Below are 22878 nucleotides of genomic sequence, written 5' to 3'. Positions count from 1 at the left end.
CACCACTATTCACAATAATCAAAAGGTAGAAATAAACCAAATATCCAACAATGTTTATGAATGGATAAACAAAATGTAGTATACACACACAATAGGATATATTTTAGCCATAAAAAGGAATGAAATTCTAAAAAAAAAAAAAAAAGGAATGAAATTCTGATACATGCCATAAGATAGATGAACCTTGAAAACATGTTAAATGAAAGAGTCAGATTAAAAAGGTAGTATTTGCATGATTCCACTTATTTGAGGTACCCAGAATACACAAATTCCGAGAAAGTAAAATAGCTATTACTAGGGCCTAGGGTAGAAAGCAGGGGCAGGGAACAGGGAGTAACTGTTTAATATACAGTTTCTGGTAGGAATGATGAAAAAGTTCCAGAAATGGATAGTGGTAATGACTGCATGACACTGTGAATATACTTAACATCAATAGCACTTGAATTGTACACTTAAAATTGACTAAAAGGGTAAATTTCATTATGTATATTTTACCAGGTTTTTAAAAAAAGAGTAAGGGAATGTTTTGAACAATTTTATGTCAATAAATTTGACAATTTAGATGAAATGGACAAATTCTGTGAAAGACAAACTTTCAAAGCTCACTCCAAAATAGATAATCTGAATAGTTCTATATATATTTTAAAAATTGGACTTGCCATTATAAACCTTTCCACAAAGAAATCTCCAGGTCCAGATGAGTTCATTGGTAATTCTAACCATTTAAGGAAGAAATAACACCAATACTATACAAAACTCTTCCAAAAAACAGAAGAGCGGAAAATATTTCATAGCTCATTCTGAGGTAGCATAACTTTGATACTAAAATAAGAAAAACACTGTATAAGAAAATTAAGAGACCAATAATATCCCTCATGACTATAGATATAGAAATACTGAACAAAATGTTATCAAATCCAACCCAATAATACATTAGAAGGATAATATATCATTGCTAAGTTATGTCTACCCTAGGAACACAGAGTTAACATTTGAAAAATACTATTAATCCTACTAACAAATCAAAAACAAAAACAAAAAAAATCCAATCATCTCTAAAGACACACAAAAATCCAATATCCAATCCTGTTAAAAACTTCCAGCAAGAATAACTTCCTAAACATGATAAGGGTATCTATGAAAAACCTACAGCTAATGATGAAAGACTAAATACTTTCACCCTAAGAAGACAGACAGACAAAGATGCTGGCTCACACCACTTCTGCTCAATAGTTTACTGGAGGCCCTACACAAAACCCTGAGACAAAGTCTCAGCCCACATGCTGCAGTGTGTGACAGAAATAACACTGAGAATCCAAAGGCCTGGGTCCTTGCTCTGCCTTGTTTCGCAGTTCAGTGACCCTGAATCACAGAACAAGTCCTTTCTCTTCTTTGGACCTTTTCCCTAACCTGCACAGTAACAGGACTGAATTATATCAGTGATCTCTGAAGTTTTCTACCTCTACACTTCAGAAAATATGATAAAAGCCATGGAACCTATCCCAGGAAATTACTTTCTCAAAAAGAAAAATTTGTATGTAACTTGAGGAGTTCAAGGATCCTGTGGAGCTCTATTCACAGACCCGCCCCCGCTCCCTCACCCCCAGTTAAGAATATCTGAACCAGAAAATCTCTGAGATCTCTGCCAGTCCCCGTGTCCTAAGTTCGTTAATAATTTTAGAAAACCACCTGAAAGAGAATTCTTACGGAGCCATAATCTCCATCAACTCCCCACATACTAACCAGTTTGATGGAGGTGGGGTTCTCCACAACCGAGTAGGCAGGAAGAGGCAACATGATGAACTGTGTGGCTGGCGCAGAGGAGCTACTCTCACCGGAATCCTGCGGGTACAGGAGAGAAGACAGTTTTATTGAGATGGAGTGAAGAACAGCCAGAGCACTCATAACACTGAAGACAATCAAGTACAATAACCAGAGACAACATGCTTATCCAGTGGACGCATCAAGAAAATGTATGAATCTACAATTATCTCAAAATAAAAGTTTAATTAAGGACAAAGAAAACCACTACCACAGGGAACGTGCTATCCTCATTTTACAAATGAGAAAACTGAGGTTAAGATACTTAAGACTCCTAAGATCACATAAACAGTCAAAGAAACCAATTCTTGTGACCCTGTCAAACGTTCTTAAGTGAAGTCGCTCAGTCATTCTGACTCTTTGCGACCCCATGGGCTGTAGCCTACCAGGCTCCTGGGTCCATGAGATTTTCCAGGCAAGAACACTGGAGCGGGTTGCCATTTCCTGCTCCAGGGGATCTTCCCGACCCAGGGATCGAACCTGGGTCTCCTGCATTGTAGGCAGACGCTTTTCCGTCTGAGCTACCAGGGAAGCCCTTAGCAACCTATTAATCTACCTTAACAAGGCCAATGGCATGCTTCATTACTGTATACAGCACTGTGGCAACAAATAATAAAATTTGCCTGGCAAGGAATCATTTGGAGGGCTATCTGCTCTCATCCATCCAGGCTGTAGGGGCCACTGCACACTGGTCCTCTTACATTGAGCAGGACAACTACCTCTCTGGGATGCCATCCTACCCAGGATGAGAGACAGGCTGGTGGCAGCTCCCCAACTCTTCACTTCCAGGGTCCACGCTGTGAAATGACTGAAATCACTGCTCTTTCCCCTCAACTGGGCATGACTGGAAAACCACTGGGAAGAGACCTCCCCCTTCTTTCTCGGCTATTAGTCTGATCAACCTGGCTGTGAAAAGAACTTCCTTCTTCTACTGTTTGCCCAAGAAGACCATTTACAATCCCTCCTAAACAGTTTTCAAGATGCCATTGTGTTTGCTGAAACAATCATAAGGGAACATAAAATCCTAACCAATGCTAACAGCCAAACAGATCCTGGCTTTGACTCATAAACAGGCCAAATATCATTCCCATCCCTCCTGCTAATGTACCTTATCTCGTGTGAAGAAAACACTGGCTAAACTGAGCAAGAGGAGATGTGAGTGCCTAAGAAACTGAAAAGGACTTTGGACCAAGCCTAGGGGCAAAAAGGTTCAAGAGGACTGCAGTCCAACTCAGAAGTGCCACACCAATTCCTAATTACCACTACTCCAGAATCAAACTGCATGGGTCTAGCTGCCTTTTTAACTCTCTCAGATAAGCAAAATCACAGTACCTGTCACTTACCCTCATGACTGTTACTACAGACATACTCTCTCCCACCTGGGGGTGGGGCACAGCCAGGCTTCCAGTGGTGAGGTCTGATGAGCCGTTCACTAAGGTCTCTTCAATAACCAGGCTTGTCTGATAAGGTTGATGGCTCTCCCCTACCTCCAGGGAAGCCTCATTTAGGAGCACATCCTGGCCGAGGATCTCTGAGGTGGCGATCTCCTGTACAGCACCAGGCTGGGCAAGGGCTCCCACATCCTCAGCTAAGGCCTCCACAGCCAGGCATTGTTCTGCCATGCCTGCATGGCCGGGCACTGTCTCCAGGGCAGTGTTGGATACAAGAGATGATCCTTTGGGGGATATCTGGTTCTGGGCCACACACAGCTCTAGCTGAGGGCAGCTCCGCTCCTCCTGCAGGCTGCTCTTGGGGATGATGATGTAATCTGAGCGAGGGAGAATCTTGCGGAAACCTGGGATGTCTGGAACCACAGCAGTCAGTCCAGAGAGCTTAGAGTTCTGACGATGAAGAAGCCAGGTCAGGGAGACAAGCAGAGATAAACAGAGTAAGACCACATGGATATACACATATAAGCTTTTTTTTCCCCACAAAAGAACCAGAAAGATTCCATTCTCTTGACCTATGACTTAGATAGGGTCAACCTCTGCCAACAGCAATGTCATCTTCATTTGAATCACACTTTAGCCAATGTAACTTACTCACTCAGTCACAAAGGAGACAGAAAGTGAATTAGATTCTATAAGGGGCACTGATCTTGGCATCATGCAACTGTGAGCTGAAATCCCAGATCTGGTGGAGTCTTGAACAAATTCTTTCCCCTTTTTAGGCTTTGCTGCCCTATCTGTAAAACAAGGGAACTGAATCTGGCTATTTATGAGTTCTTTTCCAGCTCTGACCCTTTAGGATTTCAAAGCAGCTTTAGATGCCAGGATGTATAATACTCAATGAAACATTTAAAGCATAAGATACAAACCCAATAGGCCACTCTGGATCTCAGGGAAGCAAGGAAGAATTCTGACATCAGAGCTTCTCCCAGACTTGCAAAGAAGGCTTCACAATAGAATGTGTATAGGGAAGTGGTTATATGATAAGGACATGAATATACTGGGGGAGGTGGGAGAATATAAACATTAACACTGACCTAGGAAGGTTTAGAAAATATTTCTTAAAAGCAATACTATTAAGTTAGGTACTATTATCATGCCCATTTCTCAAATGAGGGAACTGAAGGAGGGTAAACTTTCCCAAAACACACAATTAGTAAGTAGTAAGACTGAGACTCCAGGCCAGGTCTCCTAAGGAGCTAGAAGACCAGGTACTAGAACACTAGAAGCCAGAGCTCTGCATGGCTACCTGGAACCAAGAAAAGGGTGCTTGTGTTGTATTTTTTCAGTTTAAACTGAAAGTTACCCAACAAGGAAAATAGAAAATTTCAAAGTGAACAGATAAGTGAGAACAGAAATTAAATGGACCAAAAACTAATTTTAGAAGCATCATTTAAAAAGAACTAAATCAATTACAAAAGGATCTTTAAAAAAATCAAAAGAAGTGGATGAGACTCTTAGGCTACAAAGGAAGCACTCAGATGAAACTTGAAAGCAAACTGTCCAAACCCATTATGGAGCCTTTACTGGAGAGATAATGAAGAAATTATATTCTCAAGTCACCCTTTGAAACCAACAGGTCAAGAGAACAAAACTAAATGGTGGCAAATACAAAGGCTGGTCTGGACTTTATCAGCAAATCCAAGCCCAGAAAAACCAGGGCAGCCTGAATGACATTCATCTTACACAATGGAAGGAATGACACTGCAACCATGGGCCCCGCAACCTGGCAAGGGACCTAAGGAGCTGCAAGGGACACGGTCCACCACAAGATGTCCAACAGGTTCCCAAAGAATGCAGGCAGGAGGGTCCCACCTGCACATCAGGTAACTGGGGAGAGGTCCAACAGCATATAAAATCTCACCCGGTACTGGTACATCCCAGATGCTCATTAAATGTCACCTTTTCTTATTACATGGTCACTAGGCATTTAATCTATTAAAGAGTGATATTTACTGACCAAGTCAATATGTTCCAAGAACTCAGCCAGGTGTTTTACATTATCTATTCTAAACACTGCGAACAGATACTATTATCCCCATTTTACAAATAAGGAAAGCAGGACTAAAAGCTTAAATGATTCTTTCAAGATTACAACTAGTTAATATTAGAGCTAGTTTACTCATAATAATCTTGGGGATAGTGGTGGAGATGATGGTAGATACAAATTTACATATGGATAAAGAAAAATCATTATAGATGATCTACTTAAATTTTTTAAGTCCTAATAAGGACCTATAATAACAGCCAGTTTTAAAAGCCATGTCAGGGGACTTCCCTGGAGGCCCACTGGATGAGACTCTGTGCTTCTATAATAAAGGGGGCATGGATTCAATTCCTGGCCAGGCGAACTATGATCCCACATGGCCAAAAAATTGAAAAATTTTTAAAAATTAAAAACCGTTATCACTTCAGGATTAGGTAAAATTTTCTTGTATCATGGGCAAAAACTTTGTGACTTTACAATGGGGAAACCAAAGAAAATATGTGTACTTTTCCTAGACTCCACCTCTCCTTTTCCACAGGGCTTGTTTCCTAGACTCACAGTTTACAAACAAATCATCTAGAGGAGGAGTAGAGTGGCATCTCCCAGACGGTAGGTAACACAGAGCTCTTCTAAGAAGAGAAATGCCAAGCCAGCAAGGACAAACTAATTTAAACGGCAGTCAGTGGCAGATGGGCTCCACTAAAGGAAACATAACCTGTTTTGCTATAACACTGTCATTGCATTCCTGAAGAACCTTTGCTCTACACGATCAAAAAAGTCAGAGACTCTTGTTTCAATTGGAAAAAAACGAGTCACGGTGAAAAGGTTTCAGCTTACAATAACAAGGTTATTTTTCCTGCAGGAATTTTAGTTTTTTAAAAAAAAGCAGTATTAATAGTTGTCAGTACATTTTATTATTGTGAACAATAATAACAAAATGGCTGACAGACACAAACCAAAGAGCTTTCTTATTTTTTTTTTTTACTTGAAATTTGACAGAATTTTTATTTCACAGTACCCTAATATTGATAAGTGAACAGGCAGTTTAAAATGATGCTCTGAAGTTCTGACATGATACTTAACAGCTGTAAGTTGCTAGGTTATAAGCAAGATGTACACGGATGGAAATGAACAAGTAATATAAAAAGTTTAGGTAGATAGGAGATTCATATTTTATTTCTCCACTGACATATTTACAGCTGGATATAAATTAAAGACCTGCTTGCACACCAAACCCAGGTCCTTTCGGTGGTTCAGTCAAAGAGGTAAGACCTCCAGCTGGCTCACAGGAGAAGCGTCCACTCCTCGGCCCAGGTTTGGGGATTTTGCCAGCCTTGAGTTCATCAATAATTTCTTCAATATCTTTAGGTGTCAGATCCTCAGAGTAGTTGTCATTTATTTGAACTATTGGTGCATTTACACAGGCCCCTAAACATTCCACTTCTATAAGAGTGAAAAGTTTGTCAGGTGTAGTCTCTCCAACCTTTATTCCAAGTTTTTTTCTGAATGACTTTCAGTATGCTGTCTGAGTTTCGGAGCATGCAAGGTGTAGTAGTGCAGACTTGAATGTGATACTTTCCAACAGGCTTTCGATTATACATTGTATAAAAAGTTGCTACTTCATACACTCTCATTGGAGGTACTTGTAAAACTTCTGCAACCTTGTTCATAGCAGAGATGGGCAGCCATCCATTCTGTCTCTGGGCTAAATCCAGAACTGGAAGCACAGCTGCTGCTTTATGCCCTTCCAGGTAGTTTTTCACAATGGCCTCTATCCTCTTATAGTTTTCTGGTATGAAATCAAATGGAGTTTCTGGGTTATTCTCAGGAGTATCTCTGTGCACAAATAAGGCTCCTCCAGCTCCATTCTGAACAGCTGTCTTATGCAGATTTCTTACATGTTTTCCCCAGTGGGCGGCGAGGCCGGCCACGCGGGCCTGTAGCACCGCGGAGAGGAACATGGCTGGCCAAACTGCAGGGCTTCGGGCCTCGCCAGGCACGGTCCTGCTTATTCTTAAATGCAAACGTTCAAAGGCTTGGTCTCCTCCATGAACTTCAGCTTTAGCCTTACACTTTTCATTCAATAGTTCAATACCAGTGCTAGAACATGGTCTTATATAAAGCAGCTGTGTCTACCTCTAAACTCACAAGCCTGATTGCTGATTATGGGATAACTGACAGTGGTCAACACAACACAAATTAATAATATTCACACTCAACTGATAACATGAAAATCCATGGTGTAGAGAAAATGTCTGTAGAAGCTACTTGATGAAGGAAAAGGAACACTAACTACTCACAAGGACGAGAGGCTCCAAGTTTTGCCAAAATTCAGAAAAGGAACCTAAGGCTCATAGGAGATAATGTACTGCCGCAAGCAAAGAGTACAAGAGAGTGTGGGGCATCATTGAAATGGAAACAAGAGAGGGAGTTCCCTGGCAGTCCAGTGTTTGGGATTCAGTGCTTTCAATGCCATGGCCCAGGTTCAAGCCCTGGTTGGCTTGAGATCCTGCAAGCCATGCGGCACAGCCAAAAAAAAAAAAAGAAAGAGACAATATCAGACTCAAGAAAGGTAAAACTGATTCAACTTAAAAGTTTTCACAAGAGAAGAAAACAGGAGAACAAGAGGTTGGATTGCCCAAGTCTCACCACTAGAGCAATGGAAATATTAGTTGAAGGGGAAAAAAAAAATTACTTACAGGATCCAGACCTTCTTTCTCTAGTTTGGCTTTCTCCAAGTAGTAACTCCTCTCAGCCACACTGAGAAGCCTCCAACTCTCACTAATCTTCTTATTGATCTCAGACTGAGGGAGGTGGGGGAGCTCCTGCTGCACTTTCAGGTAGATGTCGTAATAGTACAGAAGGTAAGCAGACCTGAGGAAGCAAGGACTTCATAAGGTTTCCCCTCCCTCAATCAGTAAATTCTACAATATTTGAGTAGTGAAGAGTTAAATACAAAACCCAACTTTTCATTTCAAAAGCATTTCTGTAAACAGAGACTGAAGCAAAGAAGCATTTAAATAATACCCCCAGAAGGTAAATGATGGGAGGTTTCTCCCTCCAGAAACCTGGAAGCAAAGGCTTGCCCGGTTTACTTCACCACCACCACTTTTTCTGCAGGGATGACTGACTTTAAATCCCAATATGGGCAAAAACAGATACAAATGTTCTGTCATTCCACTTTCAGGAAAAGGTTAGAGGACTGATTACCACTCACATCCTCCTACACAGCCTTTGGTGATCTGACTGGTAAAGAGCACGTAGCTGAGGCCAAGAGGGAAGCAAGCAGACCTATCGAAGTGATCCAGGGCTGGGAGCCTCAGCAAGACGTCTGGGGAGTTCACAGTTAAGAAGGAGATTAGAGCTACAATCTGGATATTCTTTATAGGTATCATTGGTGCTACTTATAATTCCATATTTTTATTGATGCCCTAATTAAAAATTTAGACAACAGTGGTATTAATAATGCAGGATGTGGTTCTCTTGTACAAAACTTCCCACCATTAAACAGGACCAAAATTTGGAAAGGAATGACAACTGCTAACATCAACTGGCCACTTTCTACTCCCCAACTCCCTCTCCCCCCAACCCCACTACCCATCAGGAGACTTCAAGAACTGACAAGGCACCCTCAATGAATCTGGACACAGTCTAAAGTCTTCTTGTTCAACAGAGCTCTCCAAGCAGATTCTGTTTATAAATGCCAGCTACCAAAATGTGTTGGCTAACCTGGGTTTCTTGGCCTTTTCTCCATGTATTTTATACTTTTTCTTCTTCTTGGGTGGCCCAGGGGAGGTGTAACAGTAGGCTTCCTCAATTTCCTCCATCACGACAGTTACCTCAGTACCATCATATGATGCATCCATGGCTAGAGGAAAGTCAAACACAAACAAGTGTCAAGACTCTACCTGAAAGGGGACAGCAGCCTCCCAATCCAATGATCCCTTATCTCTGCCAGGGCCTTAAGACTCAGTCACTTCCCAAACTCAGTGGATGGATCTTCAGCACCACCTGGGGGACTTACTAAATATACAGATTTTAGGATTCCACCTTAGCCTTCTAATCTGAATCTCTAAAGGGTATGGCAATCTGTATCCTTAACAAGATTTCTGTGCCATGTGCTTAGTTGCTCAGGCATATCTGACTCTTTCTGACCCTTTGGGCTGTAGCCTGCCACAGCTCCTCTGTCTGCGGGATTTTTTCAGGCAACAATATTGGAGTGGGTTGCCATTTTCCTCCTCCAGGGGATCTTCCTGACCCAGGAATTAAACTCTCGTCTTTTGTGTCTCCCGCACTGCAGGCAGATTCTTAACCTGCTGAGCCACTGGAAGCCCTTCATGCTGAAGCTCCAAGACTTTGGCCACCTGACGCAAAGAGCCGACTCACTGGAAAAGACCTGATGCTGGGAAAGATTGAGGGCAGGAGGAGAAGGGGGCAACAGAGGATGAGATGGTTGGATGGCACCACTGACTCAATGGACATAAGTCTGAGCAAACTCCAGGAGACAGCGAAGGACAGGGAAGCCTGGCGTGCTGCAGTCCATGGAATCACAAAGAGTCGGACATGACTCAGTGACTCAACAACAACATCCTTAACAAGGGCCCCAGGTGATTCCCCTGACTAGGCAAATCTGGGATCACTAGCTTAGCCCTTTCACTTATATTCACTCATGAGACACTCAGTAATCCTTCAACTCAAAGATTTGTTAGCCCCATGTTATAAGAATTCCATATGGTAACAGGGCTGATTCCCTGGTGGCTCAGATGGTAAAGTATCTGTCCGCAATGCAGGAGACCTGGGTTCGATTCCCGGGTCGGGAAGATCCCCTGGAGAAGGAAATGGCAACCCACTCCAGTACTCCTACCTAGAAAATTCCATGGATGGAGGAGCCTGGTCGGCTACAGTGCACAGAGTCGCAAAGAGTCAGACACGACTGAGCGACTTCACTTTCACTTTCTATGGTAACAGGTGAATACTTGGCCAGGAGTTATTTCTGGACGCTCCCTCATGTTTTATGCCTTAAGTAAAATGCTTCATTGATTTTCATTCATTCAAATGTGTAATAAGTGCCAATATATAGGAAGTTTCTTTACACTCTGCCAGCTTGTGTGACTTTGGATAGGTCCTTAAGCTGCTTTATGTTCAATTCTCTTTTTAAATAATAAAAAGCAATGTCTCACCCACCTTACCACAGATTTACAGTTATAAGGCTCAAGGAACAGCAAAGTGCTATACAAAAAGGGTTCATTATTAAAGATGAATAGGCTGTGACAGAGACGCTTAATGACCTGCCCAAAGGGACACCACATCCAGGGACTTGAAAAGGAGATTTTTTTTAACTCAAAAATTCAACTGTGAGCCTTCTTCCATTACATTACACTGCTCCCATCTCCATTAGCAGCATTCTAAATCAGCACTGTTCTATTAACATTTTGAAATGATCGAAATGTTCTTCATCTGTGCTCCTCCAATATGGTAGCTACTTATAGATACTGAGCACCTGAAATACAGATTGTGTGACTGAAGAATTTATTTCATTTTATTTAATTGTAATTAGTTTAAATAGCCACATATGGTTAGTGACTAAGGTATTTAACCACTCAGGTGTAAACAGTAATCTGACAGACATTAACTCTCCAGAACTGGTCTAAGAAACAGATAATCTACTAGCAGCCTTTCCTAGGGAAAGGAAGGCATTACAAAACATTTCAATGACTAGTTCAAGAAGAGTTAGTTTATTTGTGGCCACATTCTAAGCTGGAGTTTTACCCACAGACTCAATCCTTGGACGCAGAAAGGTTCCCAGAAACTTCATTTTACAAGAAATAATACAGTTGCTCCAGAGAATCTGTGAGAAGATAATTTAGGATTCTGGGAAGAAGGAGCTGTGTAAGTAAACACAGAACTGCTATGTGTATTACAAGGTCCACTCACATTTCAATTTAGAACTCACTCCACAAATGATGAAGTATCTGATAAGTTATAATGAGAAAAAGAGCACTGCATGTTGAGTCAGGAGACCTGGATCCAAGTCTAAATTCTAACCATGCGATCTCAGGTAAGTCTATTCCCACCCTAAAATTCTGCTGTTCCTCAAGTTAAGACTGGAGACGCTGAAATCTGTGGCTCCTAACCTTGAGAGGCAAGAATACCTTTGAGAATGCTGTGAAAGTGGAAATACTCTCTCCCCAAAAATGCAGATAAATATTTCACTTTCAATTTTTAAAGATATACTGAAGGCTAAGAACACACTATTCCTAAAGTTCTTTCTACTTCTGTGCCACCTCTAAATTATTTTACTTACCACTAGAAAACATAACAACCCCCCACCCCCCAAAAAAAACCCCAGCCTTCTGTTACAGCACAACTCTAGAGGAGAACATAATCCACATTCAACTGGGTCAGAAATAGGCCAGTGTCTTCACTGAGTAAGGGACCCAAGGGTTCAAATCAAAGCTATGTGAGGATGTGCTTTTTTTTTTTTTGCCTTCAATAATTGACTCCTCAGCCCTTGAGTCTTACAGAGAAAAGCAATCACTGCAGGAGAGCTTCTGTAAAGAATGACATAAAGGGTTTTAGCACGCAGAGCAAAACAAGTTAAAAAACAAAGTCAAAAAAAAAAAAAAAAAAAGTCATACAAACACATTGAGGATTAGGGGCAGGAAGAGACTACCCTGGGTTTTGGCTTGTTTGACTAGCCTGGCTTAAGCCTGGGTTCAAGAGTGTTTTCAGATCCTAGTCCTCAGTACAGCAATGCAAAAAAAAAAAAAAAAAAAAAAGCCAAGATAATATAAAGGGTAAAAACCAAGGGCTCTGGAGGACAGCAGATCAGGGTACTAATTCAATTCACGCACTTTAACAGCACGCGCACAAAGTTCTATGACCTTGAGCAATGTACTCTCACTGTCGAAGCCTCAGTTTTCTCCTCTTGTAAAAGAAAAGTAAGGTAATACTTGAAATATGTGACATACTTTCACTATCCCATCAGATACCCCTCGGACCCTCATTAAATGGCCTTTGACAGCACAGCTGTGGGCCACGGATGGCCTATGGGCCTTAGACGAATGCGGGAGGAGACTAAGGCACACTGCTCCTAAACTGAGGAAGAGGCAACAGCGTTCGGAGAGCCGCAGCTCCCAGCTCGTGGGCGCCCAGCTCCTGCAGCGCGGCGCTCAAGGGTGGGACTTACCTGGAGAAGCGTGCAAGCCGCGCGACTCACATTCCCGGAGGCGCCCGGCCAGGGGGCTCGACGAGGGGGCTGGCCGGCGCACTCGCGCTCTCCGCTGTCGGCGAGAGGCGGCTCCAGTCGTGGCAGTGGCAGCAAGGAAGTGGAGACGAGGACTCGCGCGCGCATCCCGGGGGCTAGAGGAGCCCCGGCCCCGCGGCCCCGCGGCCCCGCCCGGCGACACACGGCGCGGAGTCGCGACAGCCCCTCTCGCTCCCCTTCCTCGGAGTCGCGATATGGGGTCGTGGAGGGAGGGTGTGGAAGCACACGTTCGCCCCGCAGGCTCTTCAATGACGCCTGCCGAGGGCCCCGGGGGTCAAGCCCCGGGAATCCAGAGGAAGAAAGCAGGGACACGGGCGTCACCGCGGCACCGGCTCAGCCGCAGCAGTGGCGGCAGCACCAACAGCACACCTCGAATCGCCAGGGAGACCTGTCCCGGCGGTCCTCGCGGCACACCGGAAGAGGCCAGCGACGCGTGACTGCTTGCGACCCCTCGCGCAAGCGCAGTAGTCCCGTCTCAGACTGAGGGGCGGGCCCATAGAAACTGCTTAGACACTTAGAAGGGGGCTGCTAAGGAAGACGGACTGCTTCCTGCTAGAGGTTCCGGGAGACGGAGGAAGCTGCGGCCGTCCGCGCTGGACGCCCTCAGCCCCTCGGGTGTTGCCGTGGGCGTTCAGGTAAATGGGGCGGGGCTATGCCGAGGGCGGGGATCGAGGCCCCGCCTCTCCTGTCAAAGCTAAGTCGGGCCAGAGGAGCCTCAGCACGATCCCCCAACACGGGATGCCAACAAGGCATGACCCCATTCCTGCTCTGTCACCGCTTGTTCAAGATAGGGTTGTTACTTTTTAGCGTGTCATCAAGCCGTCCTCCTCACCCAGTGATCTGCCTGCAATCCGTCTCTCCCACCGTCCCACGCACAGTAATGGTTGTGACTGATTCAAATGGAACTGAATGACATGTGCAATCAGATAAGAATTGTCCCTTCCTGCCGATGTTACAGATCGTCCTACATTGGTACAAGTCCCTGCACTCTTACTACTATGCAAATCTGCTTATTTTCTCCTTATACCACTATCACCTTTCTCCATCTACCACTATCACCAGCCTTCTCCTAGTCACCTGCCTGGACTGATGCAGTTTCTTCCAATCTCCTCTCTTTTCCCTCTACAATCTATTCTCCACACAACACGCAAACATATCTTCTTGTATTGTAAATCTGATTAGGTCACTCTCTGCTTAAGACCTTCCAGTGTCCTCTTGTTTACTTAGAATAAAATTCAAATTTATCTTGACCTCCAAGGTCTTGATTTGGCTCTGAGTCATTCTTCCACATCCCTTCTCAGTACTGGTATTGTTCCCAGAACAAGCTATATCGCACTCTGTAGTATGCAGAATGCTAGCTTTGTGCTGAGCTTCCTTGGGTTTGAATTCCAGTCCCATCATATATAAGCTGTATTAAGCATGTAAAGTATTAATAGCAAGTTATGTTTACAAAGAACCAATAATTGGTACTCATTTCAGTAAATGACATCACCATTCACTCGATTGATAAGTGCTCAAGCCAGAAATCTGGGAGTTATCCTTGACTTCTCTTGCACCTCACATCCAATCCATCAGGAAGCTCTGAAAGAACATAGTCCCAAACCAACCACTTCTTACCATCTCCATTATTACTCTAAAACAAGCCACCATTATCTCACATCAGGACTCCTACAACAGCCTCCTAGCCTCCTCCTTTTTCTCTGACACCCTTCCATTCAATTCTTCACACAGCAGTCATCTTTCTTTTTGCTTAAAATCCTTCAGGAGTTTCTTGTTGCACTCAAATTAACATATCCCAACTATATATGGCCTACTAGGCTAGCCTGCATTTATCTTCAGATTTAGGGCCACCTCTTAGGAAAATGGACTTTACCCATTAGGTACTCCACCTTGCAACCAAAAGACTTTCTAAAGTGCAAATCTGATCATGTCATTCCAAAAACAAACAAATGAAAAAACAAAACTCTAAAGGCCTCTTACTATCCCAAGATCCTTGTTTTCTTCTCCAAAGACACTTCCCCCCCTGACAATGCCTTTTTATTTTCTACAGTACTTCATTGCCTTTACACAGTTTCTTCTAACTCATGAATTCCTATTTGTTTATACTTTAACTCTTAACATCAATCTTGTTTCCTCTTAGAAGTACACTGCCCATCTCTGTCCCACCCAGTTGATCATCCCACTTCTGTGTTCTTCCACAGTACACTGTAGCCTCTATTAAAGTACTCCATACACTCTATAGTTTTGTCTTCCCTGCTTCCCTAGTAATGTCCTCAGTGGTAGGCACTATGCTGTATTCATCTTTGTATGGCTGACATCAAGTACAGTGCTTAGCACAGAGAGGATGTCATGAATGCATGTGTGGAGGTAGTGGCAGACATCTCACAGCCTAAAGTACAGCAGCTTCTCTTGTTCTCAGAGGATTCTCATGATAAAAGGTTTAAGCAGGCAGTTACCAAAACTGCTACCGCTGGATTATTTCCTTCATAGCACATATCACACTCTGGATTAACAAATTTTTCTGTTCAATTATTGTTTATCTCCCTACATCACATTGTATATTTCATAAGGGCAGGAACCTTGACAATGTTGTTCATCACTGTATCCTCACCACTAGGCACCTGTAATTATTTATTAAATGAATGTGTGGCTACCAGAAACATCTTCCCACAGTGAAAAATCCTTCCAAGCCATGGTGACAGAGCTATAAAGATTTCACTGTGGTGGGATTTCAAGCAGGACTATAGATTGGCAGAAATAGCACTAATCTGAGTCAAGAAATCTGTGCTATATGAACCTGGGTGGGTCCCTTCCCTGGGCCTCAGTTTCTGCATCTATGAAATGAGCCTGATAATAATTCCTTGAATTTATATAATGCATTGCTATTTGCAGAGATTTTACCATCTATTACTTCAGTGTAGCCTCATAGCAGACAGAGCAGACACAGTTATTATTTTTATGAAGGCTCAGAAAATCTGAGGAAACTTGACTAGGTCTCTTCTATTTCAAACATTCTATTAATATGATGAATCTGAATAAGTAATCTCTACAATAAGTCAGTAACATGAATCCCATCTTCTCTTGACTTTGGCCTTATCATTTTTTAATATGATTTTAAAAAATCTGAGCCCATCTTTTAGGGGGAATCAATTATCGTTGGTTCCTGATAGGCACTCCATTTTGTCTTCTCAGTTTTCCACACTTGTAGCAAAACAAGCCAAGAAGAGGAACAGACACAGCCTTGGTAGTAGTGGCCTGGCTCTCATTCTACAGATATGGCAAACAAGGGGAACAAGAAGCATCCGCAGTCCACCCTGGAGGAGAAAATGAGTTGTGGAAGCTGCAGACTCAGGCAAGAGGAAAGGCAATGTGGCAAAAGAATTTGGCATCACTCCTTCTACTCTGTCTACATTGATAAAGTGAAAGTCACTCAGCGTGTCTGACTCTTTGTGACCCCCATGGACTATATAGTCCATGAAATTCTCTAGGCCAGAATACTGAGGGATCGTGCCAAATTTGAAGAAAAGATGCAGGAGGCATGTATGGGACCTGGCAGAAAAGAATAAGGAATGTTTTTATGATGACATTGATAAGGCTGTTTTTGCCTGGTTTCAAGAAATCCATGCCAAAAACGTTCTTGTGACTGGTTCTGTCATTTGGAAAAAAGCACTAAACTTGGCCAATATGCTTGGCTATGACAATTTTCAAGCAAGTGTGGGCTGGCTGAACAGACTTCAGGATGGCCACTAAATTTCTTTGAAAGCAGTCTGTAGAGGGGAGAGTGAGAGATTAATGAACAGTTAATAAGTGGCATGCAGAGGAAATTATAAAACTAGTTGCTGACTTCAGCCCAGATGATATCTTTAATGCTGATGAGACAGGAATGTTTTTCCAGTTGCTTCCCCAGCACACACTTGCTGCTAAAGGGGACCATTGTCGAAGGGACAAGAAAGCAAGGCAGCAATTGACAGCACTCTTTTGTTGCAGCGCTTTAGGAACTGAAAAAATGAGACCGTTGATTGTTGGTAGGTCAGCCAACCCACGCTGCCTCAAGAATGTCCATTCCCTCCCCTGTGACTACTGAGCCAACCAGCAGGCATGGATGACACAGGATATGTTTAATGAGTGGCTGATGCAAGTGGATGCCAGGATGAAGCAGGTGGAATGCTGGATCCTCCTGCTGATCTACAAGTGCTCTGCTCACAGCATGCTTCTTCCACCCTTGAAAGCAGTCAGGTGTGGTTTCTGCCCTCAAACTGTACTGCCGTCCTGCAGCCACTGAACCTTGGCATAATTCATACCATGAAAGTGCTGCACAGGAGGCACCTTCTACAACTGATCCTCCTCAAGTTCAACAGCAGTGAGGATAAAAAAAAAGTGGACATCAAGCAGGCTGATGACATGATTGCTGCAGCACGGTGGTCAGTCAAGCGGTCCACAGTGGTGAAATGCTGGCAGAAGGCAGGCATCGTCCCTGTGGAGCTGACAGATTCTGACACAGAAACAGTCACCAGTGAACCAGGTATTGCCACTGAAAAGTTGTGGCACTTGGTGGCTTTTGCCACCTGTGTCCCAAATGAGATAAATTTCCAAGACTTTTGTCACTGCAGACGATGACCTCGTCATCTCTCAGGAGCTGTTGGACACAGAGGTAATCCAGGACATGGGAGCCAGCGAAAGTACTGATGAAGGTGGAAGTGAAGATAAGGGGGAGGCATCTTTACCACAGCAGCCAAAAATCACCGTCACAGAGGCCATCTCAAGTGCACAGAAACTTAGACAGTCCCTTTCCACTTGTGCCGGTGTTCCTGATGCCATTTTTGGACAGCCAAATGGCATAGATGAATATTTAATGAGAAGAGTGATGCAAACTCTTGTTGATTCCAAAATTACAGATTTCCTCCAAACAAAATAATGTAGAAATTAATTGCCTCTTTTAATTCAGAGGATGTGGTTTATGAGAATAAGTTTCTTTAGATAGGATATTGAACTTAAATTTTGAGCAATATTATGACAATATTCCAGTTTTCTGAAATAATCAAGAAACTTTCTTGAATGGAATTTGGGACCCAAGGCTTTTCATTTCTAATAAGTTCCCAGGCGATGCCAATGCTGATGTGGTCCAAGGTCCATGCCTGAGAACCACTGGTCCTGCTGGGTTCTACCATTTCTCTTTTTAACTAGCCATCTAAATACTCCCAATCACTAACTGTCAAAAAAAGAAAAAAGCATCAGCTGTTCTTACTCTAGAGCTGTAACTCCTTCCTGCTGATATAGTAACTCCAGAACCTTCTTAGCTATTCTCCTGAATGCCCTACCAAGTATTCAGTAGAGGTACATCTATGTCAAAAGAATCACCAAGAGCCATCTAGCCTATCAAAGCATCTTTTAGTACTTCAGGATTATTATCAGCAGGGTGCCAGAGTATGGGGAAATAAAGTGCCTGAAAGAGGAGACATGCTACAACCTGGAAAGCATGGTAATACCAGTGTATCTCTCAAACCCAGGCAAGGCATGAGGAACATTTATAAGAGAAATGACCTGTGTGAGAATGTTTGGATTATTCAGATAATCCACAGTGGTCCTCTGCACACCAGTGGATAACCCAGCCTGGACCATGTCATTAATACAAGGGCACATTGTTTGCCTTCACTACAATTACTTCATTGCTGTTGTTCAGTCGCTAAGTCATGTCTAACTTTTTGCGACCCCATGGACTGTAGCCCACCAGGCTCCTCTGACCGTGGGCTTTCCCAGGCAAGAATACTGGAGTGGACTGCCATTTCCTTCTCCAAGGGATCCTTCCAGGTCAGGGATCAAATCTGCATCTCCCACACTGGCAGGTGAATTCTTTACCACTAAACTACCAGGGAAGCCCATAAATCACCCTTATTCATTTGTATTTATTTTTCAAAGAGTCTGTGAGAGCAGAGTTATTTAAAGCTGTATAAATTTATCATCAAATTTATATTAAACACAACACTGTAAAGCAATTATCCTCCAATTAAAAATAAAAAAATAAACTTAAAAATTATATTAAAAGTTTTTCTCCTATAAAAAGGCATGCTTAATGTCCTTTGAAACCCTAGTATCTATTCGTCATGCATCAGATAAGTGTCAGGTTCATTTTTAGAAGTTATACACAATACCTGTTACTGTTATAGTGTAGTTCCCTGCCATAGGTTAATTTTATGGCTATTTCAGAAATCCATAGCAATTTAGTGACTTTTATTCCTGTAGTTACTTAATTGAAACAGATGTATAAAGCAGATTAATCATAGAAAATACCACTTCCATGTTGAACAAAAGAACAAACACACAGCAGATGCTTAAATAGATGTGTTTTTTAAAAAAACCTTATTATGGATATTTTTTCCTTTTAACAAACTGATATAATTTGAATTAAAGTTACTATACATATTTAAAATTATTAACACATAGGAGAGGAAAACAGTATCTTCTGGCTAAGTCCTGTGGTTCTGTCTCACTGTCAGCACCTTAATTGCTCTCATCATGTGTCAGGATTACTGACGAAATTTCTAATTTCTTCCCTCATCTTTCTCCTCAAGTCCATTTTGCACATGATATTAGAACTCTCCCCTCCCCAATTATCTGTGGTGGCTCCCAAAAGCCTACAAAAGCAAGACTATTTAGCTGAGTTCTAGCACCCTCTGAAGTTGACTACAACCTGCATTTCCAGCTTGGTTGCTCAGCAGTTTAGTGTGTGTGGCCCCCACCATGGGCCATTGTCTTCACTCCATACCCATGTCTGCCAGTGTGCTTTGGCCTGAATGTCTCACCCTGTTCTCTACCAAACTGGGCCTCACATATTCCTCAAGGACTAACCAGAGTCCTCTTTCTTTCAGCCCTTCTTGAAGACTCCAGCACCTGTTCCACCTTTCTCTCCCTCAACTCCTCAGCACTACTGTCCCTATCATTCAGTTAAGCCCTTAAACGTTTTGTCAACACTCTGTAGCCAGACTGTAAGCTCCATGACAGCAGGAGCCACTCTGCCTTTGTAACCGTAAAGGTGCCTAGCACTGTGCTGGGAACATCAGTAAACATCAGTAGGCACATTAGTAAACACTGGTGTATAAATTAACGTCAAGTAATGTCAAAGCCACCTTATTTTTAAAGCTGCCAGAAGCACTGATCCTACTAGAAAATGATTTGGAGATAAGATAGGGCTGCCCTCTATTTTAAAAGGACTTGCAAAATTTTCCCATGAATCATTGCTCAAATGTTATTCCAGTCCAGGTTACAATCTATTCTTTGATAATGAAGAATTCTAATACAGAGTTAAACCTATTTCCTTGCACAGAAAGTCACTGCGGGAATCTCCATTTCTGTAAGAGAAGACTTAGGTGTGAAGGGCTTTGTCTCAGTGCTTTGTATATAGTAATACTCAGTAAGTATGTGCTTAAATGTGCTCTTAAAAAAAAGAAATCTCAAAAAAAAAAAAACAAACCTCACATTCTTGTCTCATTTAACATATCATATGAATTATATCCAAGTAGATGGAAATGAGATCCAGGAGAGCTTTTGCAGTCTGGTTTATGTCAGGTGAAACTTTGCTCCTCTTGGATATTGGATTTTTTTGTTGTTGCTGCTGCTTTTTTGCCTTCTGGAATGTGGGATCTTAGTTCCCTCAGCAGGGATGAAACCTGTACCCCCTTCAGTGAAAGCACAGAGTTTTAACCACTGGACCACCTGTAAAGTCCCCAAATTAGAGGGTTTTAACACTGTTTTTTTTTTAACTAAAAAAGGTTGATACTATCCCTCCTTAGTCTACTGTCTTCATCAGGCCCTCTCTGGCTTCTCTCTGACTTTCTGTTCCCTCCAACCCCACTTGAGGATATAGTTTTGTTCCATCTGACCAATCCATTTTGTAAGCCACCATTCTGGGATTATAGACCTACCTCAATTGTGCTGTCATAAGGATAAAAAAAGTGTACCTGTAAATGCTGTCTGTTGTCATCACTTGCTTCCCAAGTAGCACAGTGGTAAAGAATCCACCTGCCAATACAGGAGGCACAAGAGATGCAGGTTCGATCCTTGGGTCGGGAAGATCCCCTGGAGTAGGAAATGGCAACCTGCTCCAGTGTTCTTCCCTGGAAAATTCCATGGACAGAGCCTAGCAGGCTACAGTCCACGGGATCACAGAGTTGGACACAACTGAGCACACACACACACATTGTCATTACTATCCACCCAATTTGGAACCTAACCATCTAGAGGCAAGGACCTGCCTTACCACTAAAATATCTTGGGATTCAGTGTTCCAGAACCACCCAACCTGAGAAATAGATAAAACTCAAGGAGTTGTCTTTGCCCTATTCCTATGAAGGGCTCTTTCATTAAAAAGGAAGAAAGCTAAGGAACTTCCCTGGTGGTCCAGTGGCTAAGACTCCATGCTCCCAATGTAGGGGGCCAGGGTTCAGTCCCTGATAGGAGAACTAGATCTCTCATGCCACAACTAAGACCTCAAGCAGCCAAATAAATGTTTTAAAAATTGATGTGTAAAAGAAGAAAGCTAAGACTTATTGACTGCATATTTATGTCAAGCATTGTCTCACTTCTTATCATTTAATCTTTCCAACAAATAATACCAAAGGATAGATAGTTACCTTCGAATTGGGATATGGTATAGGGCTTCCTTGGTGGCTCAGTTGGTAAAGAATCCTCCTGCAATGCAGGAGGCCCCGGTTCGAATCCTGGGCCAGGAAGATCCTCTGGAGAAGGGATCGTCTACCCACTCCAGTATTCTTGGGCTTCCCTTGTGGCTCAGCTGGTGAAGAATCTTCCTGCAATGCGGAAGACCTGAATTCGATCCCGGAGTTGGGAAGATCCCCTGGAGAAGGAAAAGGCTACCCACCCCAGTATTCTGGCCTGGAGAATTCCATGAGCTGTATAGTCAATGGGGTCACAATGAGTCCGACACAAATGAGTGACTTCACTCACTCAGAGCATATTCCTGCCACCAGAGGGCAGAGGTGGGCTACATAAGGGAGACAGTACAGCCAACTGAAGAAATTAGGAGCAGCCACTTGGAATTTCTGACATAGCAGAGACTGAGAAAGTAAACGAGGAAGGGGAGAGGAGACACGGGATGTGGGACTTGTTCAAGCAACTGATTTAGAAATAACTGTACCTTGAGCTTCCCTGGTAGCTCAGTGATAGAGTCTGCCTGCCAATGCAGAAGACACGGATTCGATCCCTGGTCCAGGAACATCCCACATGCCAAGGAGCTACTGCTCAGCCCATGTGCCACACAACTATTGAGCCTGTGCTACAGAGCCCTTGCACTGCAACTACTGAAGCCTGTGTGTCCTAAAGCCCGTGCTCCATGACAAGAGAAGCCACAGCGATGAGGCCTGCATACCGCAACTAGAGTAGCCCCCAATGTCCACAACTAGATAAAAATCTGTGCAGCAATGAAGACTCACCACAGCCAAAAATAAAATTATTTTTAAAAAAGAAATAACTGTACTTCAGACTACCCAGTCCACCCCGTTATACACACTTATCCCTTCAACTATTGATAACCACATGCTACATAATTGACTCTGGGCAATAATTGACAGGCTCTGCAAATAAGCCAGTGTTAAGAGAAATAGTCACCCATCATTATATCCATGCTTCCAATAATCACTGAAATGTTGGACCTTATAAAATACCCACTGCTGACCTGAGAGGCAGAAAGAATGAATTAAGTTCATGACCCTCCCCTCAAGCAGTTTAGGAAGCAGAGATCAATGAGAGGGGAAAAAATAATAATAAAGTTGTAAATGCCATTTTAGAGAATAATCAGAGAATTTACAGAAGTACAGAGATAGAGCCCAAAGGAGCCCCTGCATGAGAACAGGAATTCAATAGGAATTGTTGCTAAGAGCCAGGGACATTTAATATGAAGTGTCTGAAGGAAGAGTAGGGAGTTATGTATATGGGGCTGGGAAGCAATCCCTGGCAGAAGGAACAGCTTTCTATAAAAAGGCCTGAGTATTTAAAAAAAAAAATGGCCCATTTGGGAAAAGCTAAGGTTAGAGGTAGGGATGTCAAGCAAAGGATGTGTGGCAGGACAAGTGACTGGAGATGCAAGCAAGAACATAGTTTTTAAGGTCCTGTTGGCTACAGCATTAATCTTGAACTTAACCTAAAAACACTGGAGAACCACTTGTGTGTCAAACTTCATTTTTGTAGAAATTGAGAACTAATGTAGAGGCTGAGCTGCAGAGATACAGGTAAACTAGTTAGGCTGTGACATCATCCCGAAGAGAAACGATACACATTGATGGCAAGGAAGAGGTGTTGGACTTCAGATTTGTCAGGTAGATGGCTTTGGTGTGAGAGATGAA

The 22878-nt window shown here is 42.8% G+C and overlaps 1 protein-coding gene, 2 long non-coding RNA genes and 1 pseudogene across 5 annotated transcripts in view; 1 reads left to right on the top strand and 3 right to left on the bottom strand.

Annotated features, from left to right (window-relative positions):
• The window catches only part of HMGXB3 (HMG-box containing 3), a 63779-nt gene extending 50910 nt beyond the window's left edge, over positions 1-12869 (bottom strand). For 2 of the 3 annotated variants that reach the window (XM_070465633.1, XM_070465634.1), the window contains exons 1-5: positions 12446-12529; positions 8986-9124; positions 7956-8130; positions 3165-3662; positions 1744-1842 (exon numbers count right to left, since the gene is read on the bottom strand). In XM_070465633.1, coding sequence (XP_070321734.1) covers positions 1744-1842; positions 3165-3662; positions 7956-8130; positions 8986-9122 — 909 coding nt within the window. In that variant the 5' untranslated portion in view covers positions 9123-9124; positions 12446-12529. Of the gene's footprint in view, positions 1-1743; positions 1843-3164; positions 3663-7955; positions 8131-8985; positions 9125-12445 lie in introns of all 3 variants that reach the window. The other variant, XM_020885366.2, reaches the window with a different exon arrangement.
• On the bottom strand, positions 6152-7767 carry LOC139034422 (NADH dehydrogenase [ubiquinone] flavoprotein 2, mitochondrial pseudogene; annotated as a pseudogene).
• LOC139034423 (uncharacterized) lies at positions 12837-16155 on the top strand. Its single transcript, XR_011486922.1, has 2 exons — positions 12837-13158; positions 15716-16155. It is a non-coding gene; the product is annotated as an uncharacterized lncRNA (long non-coding RNA).
• LOC139034424 (uncharacterized) lies at positions 15610-21785 on the bottom strand. Its single transcript, XR_011486923.1, has 2 exons — positions 21151-21785; positions 15610-20539 (listed from the first exon to the last, which is right to left on the bottom strand). It is a non-coding gene; the product is annotated as an uncharacterized lncRNA (long non-coding RNA).
• Positions 21786-22878: the final 1093 nt, after the last annotated feature.

Source organism: Odocoileus virginianus, chromosome 3 (assembly GCF_023699985.2).
Source record: "Odocoileus virginianus isolate 20LAN1187 ecotype Illinois chromosome 3, Ovbor_1.2, whole genome shotgun sequence".
In the NCBI taxonomy this organism is placed as follows: domain Eukaryota; kingdom Metazoa; phylum Chordata; class Mammalia; order Artiodactyla; family Cervidae; genus Odocoileus; species Odocoileus virginianus.
The sequence above is the reverse complement of the archived record's forward strand: the minus strand, read 5'-3'. Positions and strand labels throughout refer to the sequence as shown.